Source organism: Loxodonta africana, chromosome 26 (genome assembly GCF_030014295.1).
Source record: "Loxodonta africana isolate mLoxAfr1 chromosome 26, mLoxAfr1.hap2, whole genome shotgun sequence".
NCBI classification, from domain to species: domain Eukaryota; kingdom Metazoa; phylum Chordata; class Mammalia; order Proboscidea; family Elephantidae; genus Loxodonta; species Loxodonta africana.
The window spans coordinates 26,657,136-26,672,450 of record NC_087367.1 but is presented as its reverse complement, the minus strand read 5'-3'; the positions used below and the strand labels follow the sequence as shown (position 1 = coordinate 26,672,450).

At 40.7% G+C, this 15,315-nt stretch overlaps 1 protein-coding gene across 2 annotated transcripts in view; it reads left to right on the top strand.

Annotated features, from left to right (window-relative positions):
- Positions 1-1,395: 1,395 nt before the first annotated feature.
- Positions 1,396-15,315, top strand: part of QPCT (glutaminyl-peptide cyclotransferase) — a 55,855-nt gene continuing 41,935 nt past the window's right edge. For both annotated transcript variants that reach the window (XM_064277190.1, XM_003416080.3), the window contains exon 1: positions 1,396-1,540. In XM_064277190.1, coding sequence (XP_064133260.1) covers positions 1,421-1,540 — 120 coding nt within the window. In that variant the 5' untranslated portion in view covers positions 1,396-1,420. The remainder of the gene's footprint in view (positions 1,541-15,315) is intronic.

The following is a 15,315-nucleotide window of genomic DNA, read 5'->3' as shown; positions in this document are numbered from 1 at the left end:
GCCACACCTTGGAAACCCTATGGGGCAGTTCTACTCTGTCCAACAGGGTAGTTATGAGTTGGAATCGACTGGATGGCCATGGATTTGGTTTGGGTTACTATACAAATAGAAAGTTCTGAAGTTGTTCAATTATCAGAAGAACTGTCCACGAATGTTACAAAGAAGTTACTTTCGTTCAAGCCAAATTATCACTCAAAACCTTCAGACATGAATGGACTTAGCAATTTTGAACATCAAGAAAGGAGACACTTCCATCCTGTTTTCTCTTGTAGCTCCAGAGGAGGGCAGAACAGTGTATTCCCAGGAGAGCTCTCTCTCTTTTAAAATACTCACACTTAAAGCTGAGTCTAGGAAGACAGAGTGGGCCTTCTGGCAGGCTCCATTGCTTTCAAACTTTTGCTCTCTGGCAAGTAGCTCTATTTCTGCATTCTTGTTGTGGTTGTTCCGGGAACTATATGTTGCTAACCAGATGACTCAAGGCAGGCCACTCCCTGATTCTCACTGTGGAATAAAAAGAGGATGATGAAGTAATTGTTGTGACAGGTTAGGCTAGAAATCTTCAGGCGAAATTAAGATGTTATTTTATTTTTGCTAGGATTGTCTGGATACAAGTGATCTTTTGAAGTTACAAAGTAAATAAAATCGTTTGGATCTTTTCCTTTCTGGGGGATGTGTTGCAGAAGATGACTTCCTAGAGAGCCACTGTGAATATTTTAAATTTCAGATAAAGAATTCAACCACACCTTTCAATTTGGGAGTCTGTTGGTCTGTACCCTAAAAGGTAACTATTGGTGAGGAAAAAAGGTGAAAGAGAAAAGGTAAAGATTCACTTGTCTTGGAAACAGCTTCCCATAGAGGAAATAGTTATCCTCGAGTGTTCCAGTTCAGGTTGTCTATACTGGGTCTCAGTTTTTTTATCTGTAAAATGGCATTAATACCTACTTCACGTGCTTGTGAAGATTAAATAAGGGAGCACGGGAAAAACACCTAGCACAGTGCCTGGCACTTAATATTCGGTGAATGCTGATTTACCTACCCATCCCTGTGGAAAAACACTTCATAACCCCTTAGGGTCTGATGAACCGTCACTCCCCTTTCTATTCCCTGTTACAGCATTGGAATCATTAAAGGCTCTTCCATGTCTCATCTCTCCTTCCTTCCTGTCCCAGATAAGGAAAGTGGCTGTGTTTGCTTCACGGGATTCAGCAGCTGGTACCTCGCGGGAAGCCCAGCCCGGGCTTGCGAAGGTCTAGGGGAGGAGGGTTTCGGCCTGCGCCACGCAGCAGGAGGCGACCGGGATGCGATGGGGAGGCGGGCACTGTCGACTCAAGGGTGGAGAAGGGGGACGGCGAAGGACGCGCGTTCCCGGCTCGTGACCGCGGGCGGCCCCGGGAACCGGCGCCCAGGCAGCCCCGGAGAGATGGCAGGCGGCGGGGACCGAAGCGTTATGGATACCCTCCACCTGCTGCTGCTAGTGGCCGCCCTGCCTCTGGCGCCTGGGGGGGCCGCTCGGAGCGCCACGGCCTGGACGGAGGAAAAGGTGAGGGGCTGCTTCTGCGAGGTCGTAGCTGAGAGGCTCTTGCTGGGCGCGGAGACCGCGGGCCTGGCCGGGCGACCCCTCCCGGGCAGGGCGGGACCCCAGGCTCCCGCGCCCCATCCCACCCGGGGGAGTGGGGCTCTGCGCCCTCGCCGGGGTGCCTCGGCTTGCCTCGGGACTTCTTCGAGGACTCCAGGGGGGCTGGCTGATGTCACGGCCTCTCCAGGGCTGCGGTCTGATGGAGGTACTGATCCGCCCAGTGCGGAGGTGAGGGCGCACCGCGCGCCGCCGCCCACCCGGGACCGGCGATGACAGCGGTCGCCGCCCTGGGGGTCGGCCTGTGCCACATCCAGGGATATCCTTGGGACGTGGACGTTTCCATGCTGTCCAGGACAGGCGTGGGTTATTGATTTAGGTTTTTTACTCGGAGCGAAGGACCTTAACTGGCGACCTGCTTTTCTTTAACACCAGTTTGAGAGAGAGAGGGAGAAAGAGATAGGAGAACGGAAAGAGAGAAGGGAGGGAGAGAGGGAGAGGAGAGAAATTCAATTTTCAAAGAAATATACCTAGCTTAAATGTTCATATAAGAAATTTAGGATGAAAGTGATTTGTAAGTTCCCTCTGTGTGAAGAAAACAGGTTCACAATTCTTTTCTTGTGTAACACTTTTGAAATCGTGAAATTGCTAGAAGCCCATGTACGTGTTAAAGATACTGTAGTGAAATGGCAAGCTTTTAAAGAAACTAAGAAAAGCAGGAAAGTAAGGGATGTTAACGTCGATGGTGCTATCCAACAGATCTTTTAAGTGCTTACATTGTGCGGGTTGGTGTTTATTCAGACTTTTGGAATACACCTATGAACGCAAAGCCCCTTCACTCACGCCTCTCCACCCAGCCCCTTGCACATGTATATGAATAGCTGCTTCAGTTCTGTGTCTTGTTTAGTTACTGTCACCATTCAGGGGCCACAACATGCCTTCCCCGCTTTTACACATGCAAGCCACCGGCCAGAGGGAACCTGGTGAGTGTGTGGGAAGGAAATTAACTCAAGGATAACTTCATTATAAGAAAAACAATTTCCTTTGGGGTTTCAGTAGGAGTAATACCCAAGAAGAGGAGCGTAGAGTTACACACAGGTCCTCTCCTTCAGTTCGAAACTGAGATCAGTCTGAAACTGAGACGAAAACAAAACCCATTGCTGTTGAGTGGATTCCGACTCATGGTGACCCATGTGTTACAGGATAGAACTGCTCCATAGGGTTTTCTAGGCGATGTTCTTTACTGAAGCAGATTGTCAGGCCTTTCTTCCGTGATACCCCTGTGTAGGTTCCAACAGTCAACCATTTTTTCCAGGTTGGTAGACGGGTTGCCCAATGGTTACACACTCGATGCTAACTGTAAGTTTGGTGATTTGAACTCACCTAGTGGCTTCACGGGAGAAAGACCTGGTGATCTGCTTCCATAAAGATTACTGCTAAGAAAACCCTATGGGACAGTTCTGCTCTTTCACACGGAGCTCCTATGAGTCAGAATCGACTTGACAGCCCTCGACAACATCATGAGTTGGGGGCCAACTCGATGGCCAAAAACAACAATCAAGTGCAAACTGTGTTACCCAGGGACCTTTATCAGAATGTGGAGTCACACCAGGTGTGTCTTTATGATACATATAAATGGATGGGAATGAAGGAGATGGAAACTGAACGGCCTGCCCTGAAGTGATCATTTATAGGCAGTTGTGGACAAGGTGATTTTATGAGTGGGAAGGGGTGCTGTGATTCTTACAGTATTTTAAACTAATCAGTTTAACTTTTTAGAAATGCCTTTTAAACCCTGAATTCTTTTTATACTTATTTTAAGAAGCTTTTAATCGCTGTGCTATTATACTGAATGCTTCCGAGTAGTACGAGTAAGTGAAGCTAATGGCAGATTCAGCCATGACAACATTTCCGGTTTTCTAGCCCTCTCCCCTCTTATTCTGTAGGCTTTTATAAAGTCTTCCAGGCAGCCAGCTGTGGCTTGTGGTCTGGGAGATGAATCAGTCCACAGTAAAATACATGCCTTGCCTGCTCTATATGGCATTTGACTATTTTAATCATATGAGGTGTGTCTTTGGTACACTAGTCTGACCACTTAAAAAGTAAGGTGGTGAGGAAAGCATCGATTTTGAAATTTTGCTTCCTTTGTTTTGAAATAAAAGTATGTCTCTTTCAGTGGTATCTAATATATAAAAACAGGTCAACCCTAGTTTATAGTTGTGTTCTAAAGACTGACTTGGTTATTTATTTATTTTTTATACCCAAATAAAGTTTTAATTTATATTTATTCAGGGACTACAGGATCCTTCCACAATTTTTTTTTTATTTTATTGTGTTTTACTTGGAAGCTTTCAGTGCAAATTAGTTTCTCATTCAAAAATTTTTACACAAATTGTTTTGTGACATTGGTTGCAATCCCCGCAACGTGTCTGCACTCTCCCCTTTTCCCTTTCTACCCTGGGTTCTCCGTCTCCATTCATTCAATTTTCCAGTCCCTTCTTGTCTTCTCGTCTTGCTTTTGGTCTCCTACATTTCGTTGATCTAAGAAGTGTGCTCCTCATGTGTGTTATTGTTTATTTTATAGGCCTGTCTAATCTTTGACTGAAAGGTGGACTTCGGGAGTGGCTTCAGTTCTGAGTTAGTAGGGTGTGTGGGGCCCCTCGTCTTGGGGGTTCCTCCAGTCTCTGTTAGGTCAGTGTGTGGCCTTTTTTTTTTCTTTTTCTTCTGCAAAAGACCTTTTTATTTTATTTTTTATTGTGCTTTAGGTGAAGGTTTACAGAGCAGATTAGTTTCTCATTAAACAATTAATACATATTATTTTGTAACATTGGTCGCCAACCCCACAACGTTTCAACACTCTCTCCCTCTCGAACTTGGGTTCACTGTTTTCATTTGTCCAGGTTTCCTGTCCCCTCCTGCCTTCTCATTCTTGCCCCTGGGCTGGCGTGCCCATTTCGTCTCGTGTACATGGCTGAGCTATTTGTATTATTGTTCATTTTATAGGCCTATCTAATCTTTGGCTGAAGGGTGAACCTCAAGAATGACTTCAGTACTGAATTAAAAGGGTGTCTGGGGGCCATACTCTAGGGTTTTCTCCAGCCTCTGCGAGACCAGCAAGTATGGTCTTTTTTGTGAGTTTGAATTTTTTCTCCACATTTTTCTCCAGCTTTGCCTGGGACCCTCTGTTGTGATCCCTGTCAGAGCAGTCAGTGGTGGTAGTAGCCAGGCACTATCTAGTCGTGCTGGACTCAGTCTGGTGGAAGCTGTGGTAGTTGTCGTGCATTAGTCCTTTGGGCTAATCTTTCCCTTATGTCTTTGGTTTTCTTCATTCTCCCATGCCCCAGAGGAGGTGGGACTGGTAGACATATCTTAGATAGCCACTTGCAAGCTTTTAAGACCCCAGATGCTACTCACCAAAGTAGGATGTAGAACATTTTCCTTATAAACTATGTTGTGCCAATTGAGCTAGATGTCCCCTGAGACCATGGTCCCCAGCCCTCAGCCTGGTAACTTGGTCCCTAAGGGAGTTTGGATGTGTCTATGAAGCTTCTATGACTTTGCTTGATCAAGTTGTGCTGGCTTACCCAGTATTGTGTACTCTTACCCTTCATCAAATCACTGCTCATCTATTGTCTAGTTAGTGTTTCCCTCCACTCTTTCCCTCCCTTGTAACCGTCAAAGATTGTTTCTTTCTGTGTGTAAAGCTTTTCATGACTTTTTATAATAGTGATGTCATACAGTATTTGTCCTTTTGTGATTGACTTATTTCAGTCAGCATAATGCCCTCCCAATTCATTCATGCTGTGACATGTTTTGAAGATTTGTCATTGTTCTTTATCATTGCATAATATTCCATTGTGTGTATGTACCATAATTTGTTTATCAGTTTATCTGTTGATGGGCACTTAGGTTGTTTCCATCTTTTTGCTTATAGTGAATAATGCTGCAGTAAGCATGGGTGTGCATATGTCTATTCATGTGACAACTCTTATTTCTCTAGGATATATTCCTAGGAGTGGGATACCTGGATATGGTATTTCTATTTCTAGCTTTTTAGGAAGCACCATATCGTTTTCCAAAATGGTTGTACCATTTTGCATTCCCATCAGCAGCGCATAAGCGTTCCAAGCTCCCTCCAACCCCTCCAACATTTATTACATTCTGTTTTTTTGATTTGTGCCAGTAATACTGGGGTGAAATGGCATCTCATTGTAGTTCTGATTTACATTTTTGTAATGGCTAGTGATCGTGAGCATTTCCTCATGTGTCTGTTAGCTGCCTGAATGTCTTCTTTGGTGAAGTGTCTGTTCATATCATTTGCCCATTTTTTTTCTTTTTTTTAAATTGTACTTTAGATGAAGATTTACAGAACAAACTAGTTTCTCATTAAACAGTTAGTACACATATTGTTTTATGACATTGGTTAACAACCCCCATGTTGATACTCTCTCTTCTTGACCTTGAGTTCTGTTACCAGCTTTCCCATCCCCTCCTGCCTTCTAGTCCTTCCTCCTGGGCTGGTGTGCCCCTTTAGTCTCATTCTGTTTTATGGGCCTGTCTAATCTTTGGCTGAAGGGTGAACCTCAGGAGTGATTTCCTTACTGAGCTAAAAGAGTGTCCGGGAGCCATAATCTCGGGGTTTCTCCAGTCTCTGTCAGGCCAGTAAGTCTGGTCTTTCATTGTGAGTTAGAATTTTGTGCTACATTTTTCTCCAGCTCTTCCTGGGACCTTCTATTGTGATCCCTGTCAGGGCACTCAGTGGTGGTAGCCAAACACCATCTAGTTGTACTGGACTCAGTCTGGTGGAGGCTGTGGTAGTTGTGTTCCACTAGACCTTTGGACTAATCTTTCCCTTGTATCTTTGGTTTTCTTCATTCTCTCTTGCTCCCAAAGGGGTGAGACCAGTGGAGTATCTTTGGTGGCTGCTTACAGGCTTTTAAGACCCCAGATGTTACTCACCAAAGAAGAACATAGAACATTTTCTTTATAAACTATGTTATGCCAGTGAGCTGAATATTCTGAGACCATGGTCCCCACAACCCTCAGCCCAGCAATTCGGTCCCTCAAAGAGTTTGGATGTGTCTATGGAGCATCCATGCCTTTGCCCATTTTTTAATTGGATTATTTGTCCTTTTGTTGTAGAGGTGTTGGATTTTCCTATAGATTTTAGAGATTAGAGCTTTGTCAGATTTGTCATAGCCAATTTTTTTCCCCCGTTTGTAGGTTCACTTTTTACTCTTTTGGTGAAGTCTTTGATGAGCATAAGTGTTTAATTTTTGGAAGATCACAGTTATCTAGCTTATCTTCTGGCATTTGTATATTGGTAGTTACGGTTTGTATCATATTTATGCTGTATATTAGGGTGTCTAGTGGTGACCCTAGTTTTTCTTCCATGATCTTTATAGTTTTGGGTTTTATATTTAGGTCTTTGATCCATTTTGAATTAGAATTTATGTATAGTGTGAGGTAGGGGTCCTGTTTCATTTTTTTACAGCTGGACATCCAGTTTTACTAGGGCCATTTGTTAAAAAAGACTGTGTTTCCTCATTTAAAGGACTTTGGGCCTTTGTCAAGGGCCAGGTGATCATAGGTGAATGGGTTTACATCTGGGTTCTCTATTCTGTTCCACTGGTCAATGTATCTGTCATTGTACCAGTATCAAGCTGTTTTGAATACTGTGGCTATGTAGTAGGTTCTGAGGTCAGGTAGTGTGAGGCCTCCTACTTTGTTCTTCTTCAATAATGCTTTACTTATCTGGGGCCTCTTTCCTTTCAGTATAAAGTTAGTTTTTCTGTCTCTTTAAATGCTGCTGGTGTTTGGATCACAGGATTCCATTATATTTGTCGATTGATTTGGGTAGAATTGACATTTTCACAATGTTGAATATACCTATCCATGAGCATGGTATGTTTTTCCATTTATGTAGGTCTTTTTTAGTTTCTTGCAGTAGTGTTTTGTAGTGTTCTTTTTATAGGTCTTCTATGTCTTTAGTTAGATTTATTCTTAAGTATTTTATTTTTTTAGGGGCTTTTGTAAATGGTATTGCTCTCCTTTTCATAATTCTTTTTATTGATGTTTAGGAATCTAACTCATTTTTGTATGTTTATCTTGTATGCTGCTATTCTGCTGAATCTTTCTATTAGTTTCAGTAGTTTTCTTGTGGAGTCTTTTGAATTCTCTATGTACCTTTATTTCTTTTTCTTGCCTTGGCTGTTGGTTTTTTATAGATGCCCTTTATTGTGTTGAGGAATTATCCTTCTATACCTATGTTATTGAGAGTTTTTATCAGGAGTGGGTGTTGGACTTTATCGAATGCCTTCTCCTAGTCAATTGAGATGATTATGTGATTCTTTTATTTTGGTTTATTTATGTGGTAGATTACATTGGTTGATTTTCTAATGTTGAACCATTCTTGCATGTTGTTGTTGTTGTTAGGTGCTGTTGAGTTGGTTCTGATTCATAACAAAACACACAACAGAACGAAACACTGCCTGGTCCTGCGCCATCCTTACAATCACTGTTATGCTTGAGCTCATTGTTGCAGCCACTGTGTCAATCCACCTCGTTGAGGGTCTTCCTCTTTTCCGCTGACTCTGTACTCTGCCAAGCATGATGTCCTTCTCCAGGGACTGATCCCTCCTGACAACATGTCCAAAGTGTGTAAGACGCAGTCTCACCATCCTTGCCTCTAAGGAGCATTCTGGCTGCACTTCTTCCAAGACAGATTTGTTCGTTCTTTTGGCATTCCACTGTATATTCAATATTCTTCACCAACACCACAATTCGAAGGCATCAACTCTTCTTCAGTCTTCCTTATTCATTGTCCAGCCTTCACATGCATATGATGTGATTGAAAATACCATGGCTTGGGTCAGGCACACTTTAGTCTTCAGGGTGACATCTTTGCTCTTCAACACTTTGAAGAGGTCCTTTGCAGCAGATTTGCCCAATGCAATGTGTCTTTTGATTTCTTGACTGCTACTTCCATGGCTGTTGATTGTGGATCCAAGTAAAATGAAATCCTTGACAACTTCAGTCTTTTCTCCATTTATCATGATGTTGCTCATTGGTCCAGTTGTGAGGATTTTTGTTTTGTTTATGTTGAGGTGCAATCCATACTGAAGGCTGTGGTCTTTGATCTTCATTAGTAAGTGGTTCAAGCCTTCTTCACTTTCAGCAAGCAAGGTTGTGTCATCCACATAATGCAGGTTGTTAATGAGTCTTCCTCCAATCCTGATGCCCCGTTCTTCTTCATATAGTCCAGCTTCTCGTATTATTTGTTCAGCATACAGATTAAATAGGTATGGTGAAAGGATACAACCCTGACGCACACCTTTCCTGACTTTAAACCAATCAGTATCCCCTTGTTCTGTCCGAACAACTGCCTCTTGATCTGTGTAAAGGTTCGTCATGAGCACAATTAAGTGTTCTGGAATTCCCATTCTTCACAGTGTTATCCATAGTTTGTTATGATCCACACAGTCGGATGCCTCTGCATAGTCAATAAAACGCAGGTAAACATCCTTCTGGTATTCTCTGCTTTCAGCCAGGATCCATCTGACATCAGCAATGATATCCCTGGTTCCACGTCCTCTTCTGAAAACGGCCTGAATTTCTGGCAGTTCCCTGTCGATATACTGCTGCAGCCATTTTTGAATGATCTTCAGCAAAATTTTGCTTATGTGTGATTTTAATGATATTGTTCTATAATTTCCACATTCGGTTGGATCATCTGTTTTGGGAATAGGCATAAACATGGATCTCTTCCAGTCAGTTGGCCAGGAAGCTGTCTTCCATATTTCTTGGCATAGATGAGTGAGCACCTCCAGCGCTGCATCTGTTTGTCAAAGCATCTCAACTGATATTCCTTCAATTCCTGGAGCCTTGTTTTTTCCAATACCTTCAGAGAAGCTTGGACTTCTTCCTTCCATACCATAGGTTCCTGATCATATGCCACCTCTTGAAATGGTTGAATATCAACTAATTCTTTTTGGTGTGATGACTCTGTGTATTCCTTCCATCTTCTTTTGATGCTTCCTGTGTCATTTAATTTTTTCCCCATAGAATCCTTCTCTATTGCAACTCGAGGTTTGAATTTTTTCTTCAGTTCTTTCAGCTTGAGAAATGCTGAGCGTGTTCTTCCATTTTGGTTTTCCATCTCCAGCTCTTTGCACATGTCATTATAATACTTTGTCTTCTTGAGCTGCCCTTTGAAATCTTCAGTTCAGTTCTTTTACTTCATCAATTCTTCCTTTTGCTTTAGCTACTCGATGCTCAAGAGCAAGTTTCAGAGTCTCCTCTGACATCCATCTTGGTCTTTTCTTTCTTTCCTGTCTTTTCAGTGACCTCTTGCTTTCTTCATGGATGATGTCCTTGATGTCATTCCACAACTCGTCTGGTCTTCAGTCACTAGTGTTCAGTGCGTCAAATCTGTTCTTGAGGAGATCTCTAAATTTAGGTGGAATATACTCAAGGTCATATTTTGGCTGTCATGGACTTGCTCTGATTTTCTTCACTTTCAGCTTGACCTTGCGTATGAGCAATTGATGGTCTGTCCCACAGTCAGCCCCTGGCCTTGTTCTGACTGATGATATTGAGCTTTTCCATTGCCTCTTTCCACAGATGTAGTCAATTTGATTTTGTGTGTTCCATCTGGTGAGGTCCATGTGTATAGTTGCCGTTTATGTTGGTGAAATAAGGCATTTGCAACGACGAAGTCGTTGGTCTTGCAAAATTCTATCGTTGGACCTCCGGCATTGTTTCTGTCGCCAAGGCCATATTTTCCAACTACTGATCCTTCTTCTTTGTTTCCAACTTTCGCATTCCAATCGCCAGTAATTATCAATGAATCTTGACTGCATGTTCGATCAGTTTCAGACTGCAGCAGCTGATAAAAATCTATTTCTTCATCTTTGGCCCTAGTGGTTGGTGCGTAAGTTTGAATAATAGTCGTATTAACTGGTCTTCCTTGTAGGCATATGGATATTATCCTGTCACTGATAGCTTTGTACTTCAGGATAGATCTTGAAACGTTCTTTTTGACGAATGCAACACCATTCCTCTTTGAGTTGTCATTCCCAGCATAGTAGACTATATGATTGTCCAATTCAAAATGGCCAGTACCAGTCCATTTCATCTCACTAATGCCTAGGATACTGATGTTTATGCATTCCATTTCATTTTTGACGATTTCCAATTTTCCTAGATTCATACCTTGTACATTCCAGGTTCCGATTATTAATGGATGTTTGCAGCTGTTTCTCCTCATTTTGAGTCGTGCCACAGCAGCAAATGAAGGTCCCGAAAGCTTTACTCCATCCGTATCATTAAGGTTGACTCTACTTTGAGGAGGCAGCTCTTCCCCAGTCATCTTTTGAGAGCCTTCCAACCTGGGGGCCTCATCTTCCAGCACTATATCAATGTTCTGCTGCTATTCATAAGGTTTTCACTGGCTAAAGCTTTTTAGAAGTAGACTGCTGGGTCCTTCTTTCTAGTTTGTCTTAGTCTGGAAGGTCATCTGAAACCCGTCCTGCATGGGTGACCCTGCTGGTACCTGGGTACCGGTGGCATAGCTTTCAGCTTCCCAGCAACACACAATCCCCCACAGTACGACAAACTGACAGACACGTGGGGGCATTCTTGCATACCTGGTATGAATCCCACTTGTTTGTGGTATATGTATTTTTTTAAACATGATCCTGAATTTTATTGACTAGAATTTTGTTGAGAATTTTTACATCTGTTTTTATTCATGAGAGATATTGGTCTGTAATTTTCTTTTTTTGTTGTGTCTTTGCCTGGTTTTGGTATCAGTGTTATGCTGGCTTCATAGAATGAATTTGGAAGTATCCCTTCCTTATCTATATTATGCAATAGTTTGCATGTAGTAGTGTGAGCTAGTCTCTGAATGTTTGGTAAATTCTCCAGTGAAGCCTTCTGGGCCAGGGCTTTTTTTTTTTTTTAGTTTTATAACGTTCTTAATCTCTTCTCTTGTTATTTGTCTGTTCAGATTTTCTACTTCAGTTTGTGTTGGTTTAAGTAGATAGTGTGTTTCTAGAAACATGTCCATTTCTTCTAGGTTTTCAAATTTTTTGGAGTATTGTTTTTCGCAGTACTCTGTTACGATCCTTTTTATTACAGTTGGATCTGTTGTAATTCCCCCATTTCATTTCTTATTTGGGTTATTTGCTTCCTCTCCTGTTTTTCTTTTCCCAGTTTTGGCAAAGGCCTGTTGATTTTGTTGATCCTTTCAAAGAACCAACTTTTGGTTTTGTTGCTTCTTTTTTTTTTAATTCTCTATTTCATTTATTTCTGCTCTGATCTTTATTATTTCCTTTCTTCTGGTTGCTGTGGGCTTTTTTTTGCTGTTCTCTTTCTATTTTTCGAGTTGTGTAGCTAATGTTTTGATTTTGTCCGTTTCTTCTTTTTTGATGTGTGCATCTTTGCTTTATATTGACCTGTGAGCGCTGCCTTTGCTGTGTTCCAAAGCTTTTGGTATGATATGTTTTCATTCTCATTTGATTCTAAGAATTTTTTAATTCTGTCTTTGATTTCTTCTATTACCCAGTGGTTTTTAAGCAGTGTGTTACTCAGTTTCCATCTATTTGATTTTTTTCCCTTGCTCTTCTTGTTACTGATTTCTACTTTTAAAGCGTTGTGATCAAAGAAGGTATTTTGTATTACCTCAAATTACGGGTTTTGTTGAGGATTGCTTTCGGGCCAAAAAAAAAAAAAATTTTTTTTTTTTTTTTTATGTGGTCTATTCTGGAGTACATTCCATGTGCATTGGAAAGAATGCTCACTTTGCTGCTGTTGGGTGGAGTGTTCTATCTATGTCTATGAAGTCAAGTTAGTTGATTGTGGCCTTTAGATCTTATGTATCTTTGAGTTTCTTTCTAGATGTTCTGTCCTTTACGAAGAGTGGTGCATTGAAGTCTCATACTATTATTTTGGAATTGTCAGTTTCTCTCTTCAGTGCTTTTAGAGTTTCTTTTATGTATTTTGTAGCCCTGTCGTTGGGTGTGTAAATGTTTATTGTGGTTAAATCATAATAGTGGATTGTCCCTTTAATCATTATATTATATCCTTCCTTGTCATTTATGGTGGATATTGTCTTAATGCCTTTCTTATCTGAGATTAGTATGCCATTTCTCTCTTTTTTGGTAGCTGTTAGCTTGATATTTTTTCCCATTATTTACGTCTTTGTTTCTAAGGTGTGTCTTCTGTAGACAGGATATTGATGGTTCATGTTTTTTTTAATCCATTCTGTCTCTCTGTGTCTTTATGGGTGCATTTAAGTCGTTTACATTCAGTGTGATTATCTGTAGATAGGAGTTTATTGCTGTCATTTCGTAGTGCTTTTTTTTTTTTTTTTTTTTTTTTGTGGTACTGATGTTTTCTTTATTCCTGTTACTCTCCTGTGCTGAATTCCTTGTGTTTGTGAATTCTCTTTTTGTTTCTTTTGTTTTTGTAGATTTTGTATTTACTGAAACTTTGTGTTTTTCTTCTTTATTTTGATGAGTGGGTTTGTTTCATTTTTTTGTGGTTACTTTGAAATGTAACCTCATCTTCGTAAGTTGGAACCAGTCTTTTATTATTTGATATCACCTTGATTTCCTCTACATTTCAAAATTCTATACCTACACTGATTAGTCCCTCTTTTATTGTTCTGACATTATTGTCATTTTGAGATTGACATCTCTAGTTCTCGGTTGTAAAACTTTAGTTTTGTTTTATACTTGAGAGTTCATTACCTAGATTGGTATGTGGTTGATGCTGTCCTGTGTCCTAGATTCAGGTTGTTTTCTAATGTTCTTGGTTCTCTAACTGAAGGAATCCCTTTAATAATTCTTGTAAGTTTGGTTTGGTTTTTACGTATTCCCTTAATTTCTGTTTATCTGGAAATACTCCAATTTCGCTATCATATTTGAGCAAGAGTTTTGCATGATACGTTATTCTTGGTTGGCAATTTTTTTTCCCAAAGGTTTATATAAGTCATCCCTTTGCTTTCTTGCTTGCATGGTTTCTGTTGAGTAATCAGAGCTTAGTCTTATTGTCTCCCCTTTGTATGTGACTTTTCATTTTTCTCAAGCCATTCTCAGGATTCTTTGTCTTTGGTTTGTACAAGCGTGATTATGATATGTCTAGGCGATTTTGGTGTGTCTTTCTTTTGAGGTCTATCTTATATGGGATTCATTGAGCTTCTTGGATGGTCAGCTTTTCATCTTTCATGGTATTAGGGAAGTTTTCTTCTTTTCTATGTAGCCATAGCTTATTCATTTTCACTGCTTTACAGTATTTCCTAATATTACATTCCAGGGTGCCATTAATTATTTAACCACTGTACTGCTAATATATATTTAGGTATTTTCAGTTTTGTGCTACTAAGAACAGTGCGACTATGGACATCTTTGGACAGGTGCCAGAGCTTCTCTAGGTTAAATACCTAGGAACCTGTTGGTGAATATTATTACTTCATTGTGGTTGTTTTAATTTGTATTTATCAAGTTCCTATGTACTTGAAAAAAAAATTTTTTTTCTTTGTATACGCTTATTGACCATTTGGATCTCTTCTTTTTAAAAATGATATTAGGGAAGTTGTCTGTTAACAAATCTTCAACGATCCTCTCTGTGTTTTCCATTTTGTCCCTCTGTTCTGGAACTCTGATCATCTGCAAATTTTGTTCTTGATTGTATCCCACATAGTTCTTAGATTTTCTTCATTGTTTTCTCTGATTTTTCCTCAAACAAAATGGTATCCAAGGATTTGTCTTCAATTTCGCTGATCCCACCTTCCATTGTTTCAGGTTTGCTCTTAAAACCTATTGCATTGTCCATTTCTAAAATCTTGTTTATCTTTTAGATTTCTAATTGCTGTTTTTGTATGATTTCTAATTGCTTATTTATTTTAACATTCTGTTCTTGTATTATTTTCCTGAATTCTCCCATTGGTTTGTCTGCATTTTCCTTCATGATTTTCCTAATCTCTTGGAGATCCCTGAATATAAGACTTCTGAATTCCCTATCAGGTAGTCCCAGTGCCTTTTCTTCTACTGAAAGGTCATCTTGGTGTTTTATTTTGCTCACTTACTGCAGCCATCCTGTCCTGTTTTTTTTTTTTTTTAAATAGGTTTTGGCATTATCTGCTGTCTCGGAGACATTCAGGAATTATTTTCTTTGTTCATAGATTGTAGGTTTGTTTGTTTCATCCTTTTTTGTTTTATTTGATTATGTCTGGGTGGGAAGGCTGGGTGTGCTTTGTTGCTTTCTTGTCCATGGGCACGATAGTTCTCACCACCTTGTCCAGGTGGGCAGGGCCAGTTGGTTAACTATGGTGCAGCGGGGCAGGTCCAGCAGGTGTGGAGGGGTGGGAATGGGTAGTTTGCAGCATGAATTGGGGCTGGCAGGCTGGGCCTGGGGGGCGCAGCACAGGGCAGCATCTGAGGTTTCGGAGGTCCACTGGCTGTTTTCTTACCTATTGTCCATTACTCTGTCCCAGGGCCCACCTGGTTAATGTGGACAGGATCCTTTCCTTCAGGTCGACAGTGAAAGAAATCAAGCTCACTTTTAAATGGGTGCTTTATAGAGGCTTGAAAGAGTTCTTGAGAGATTTAAGAGAAAAAAATGGGAACAAAATAAATAAACCCCCAGTATCTCTTTTTGCAAACAGATATGTGAGTGAAACATAGTTAACAAATAGCAGCAATAAATGCTTGCCAAATGAATAAAACTACGTTCAGCAA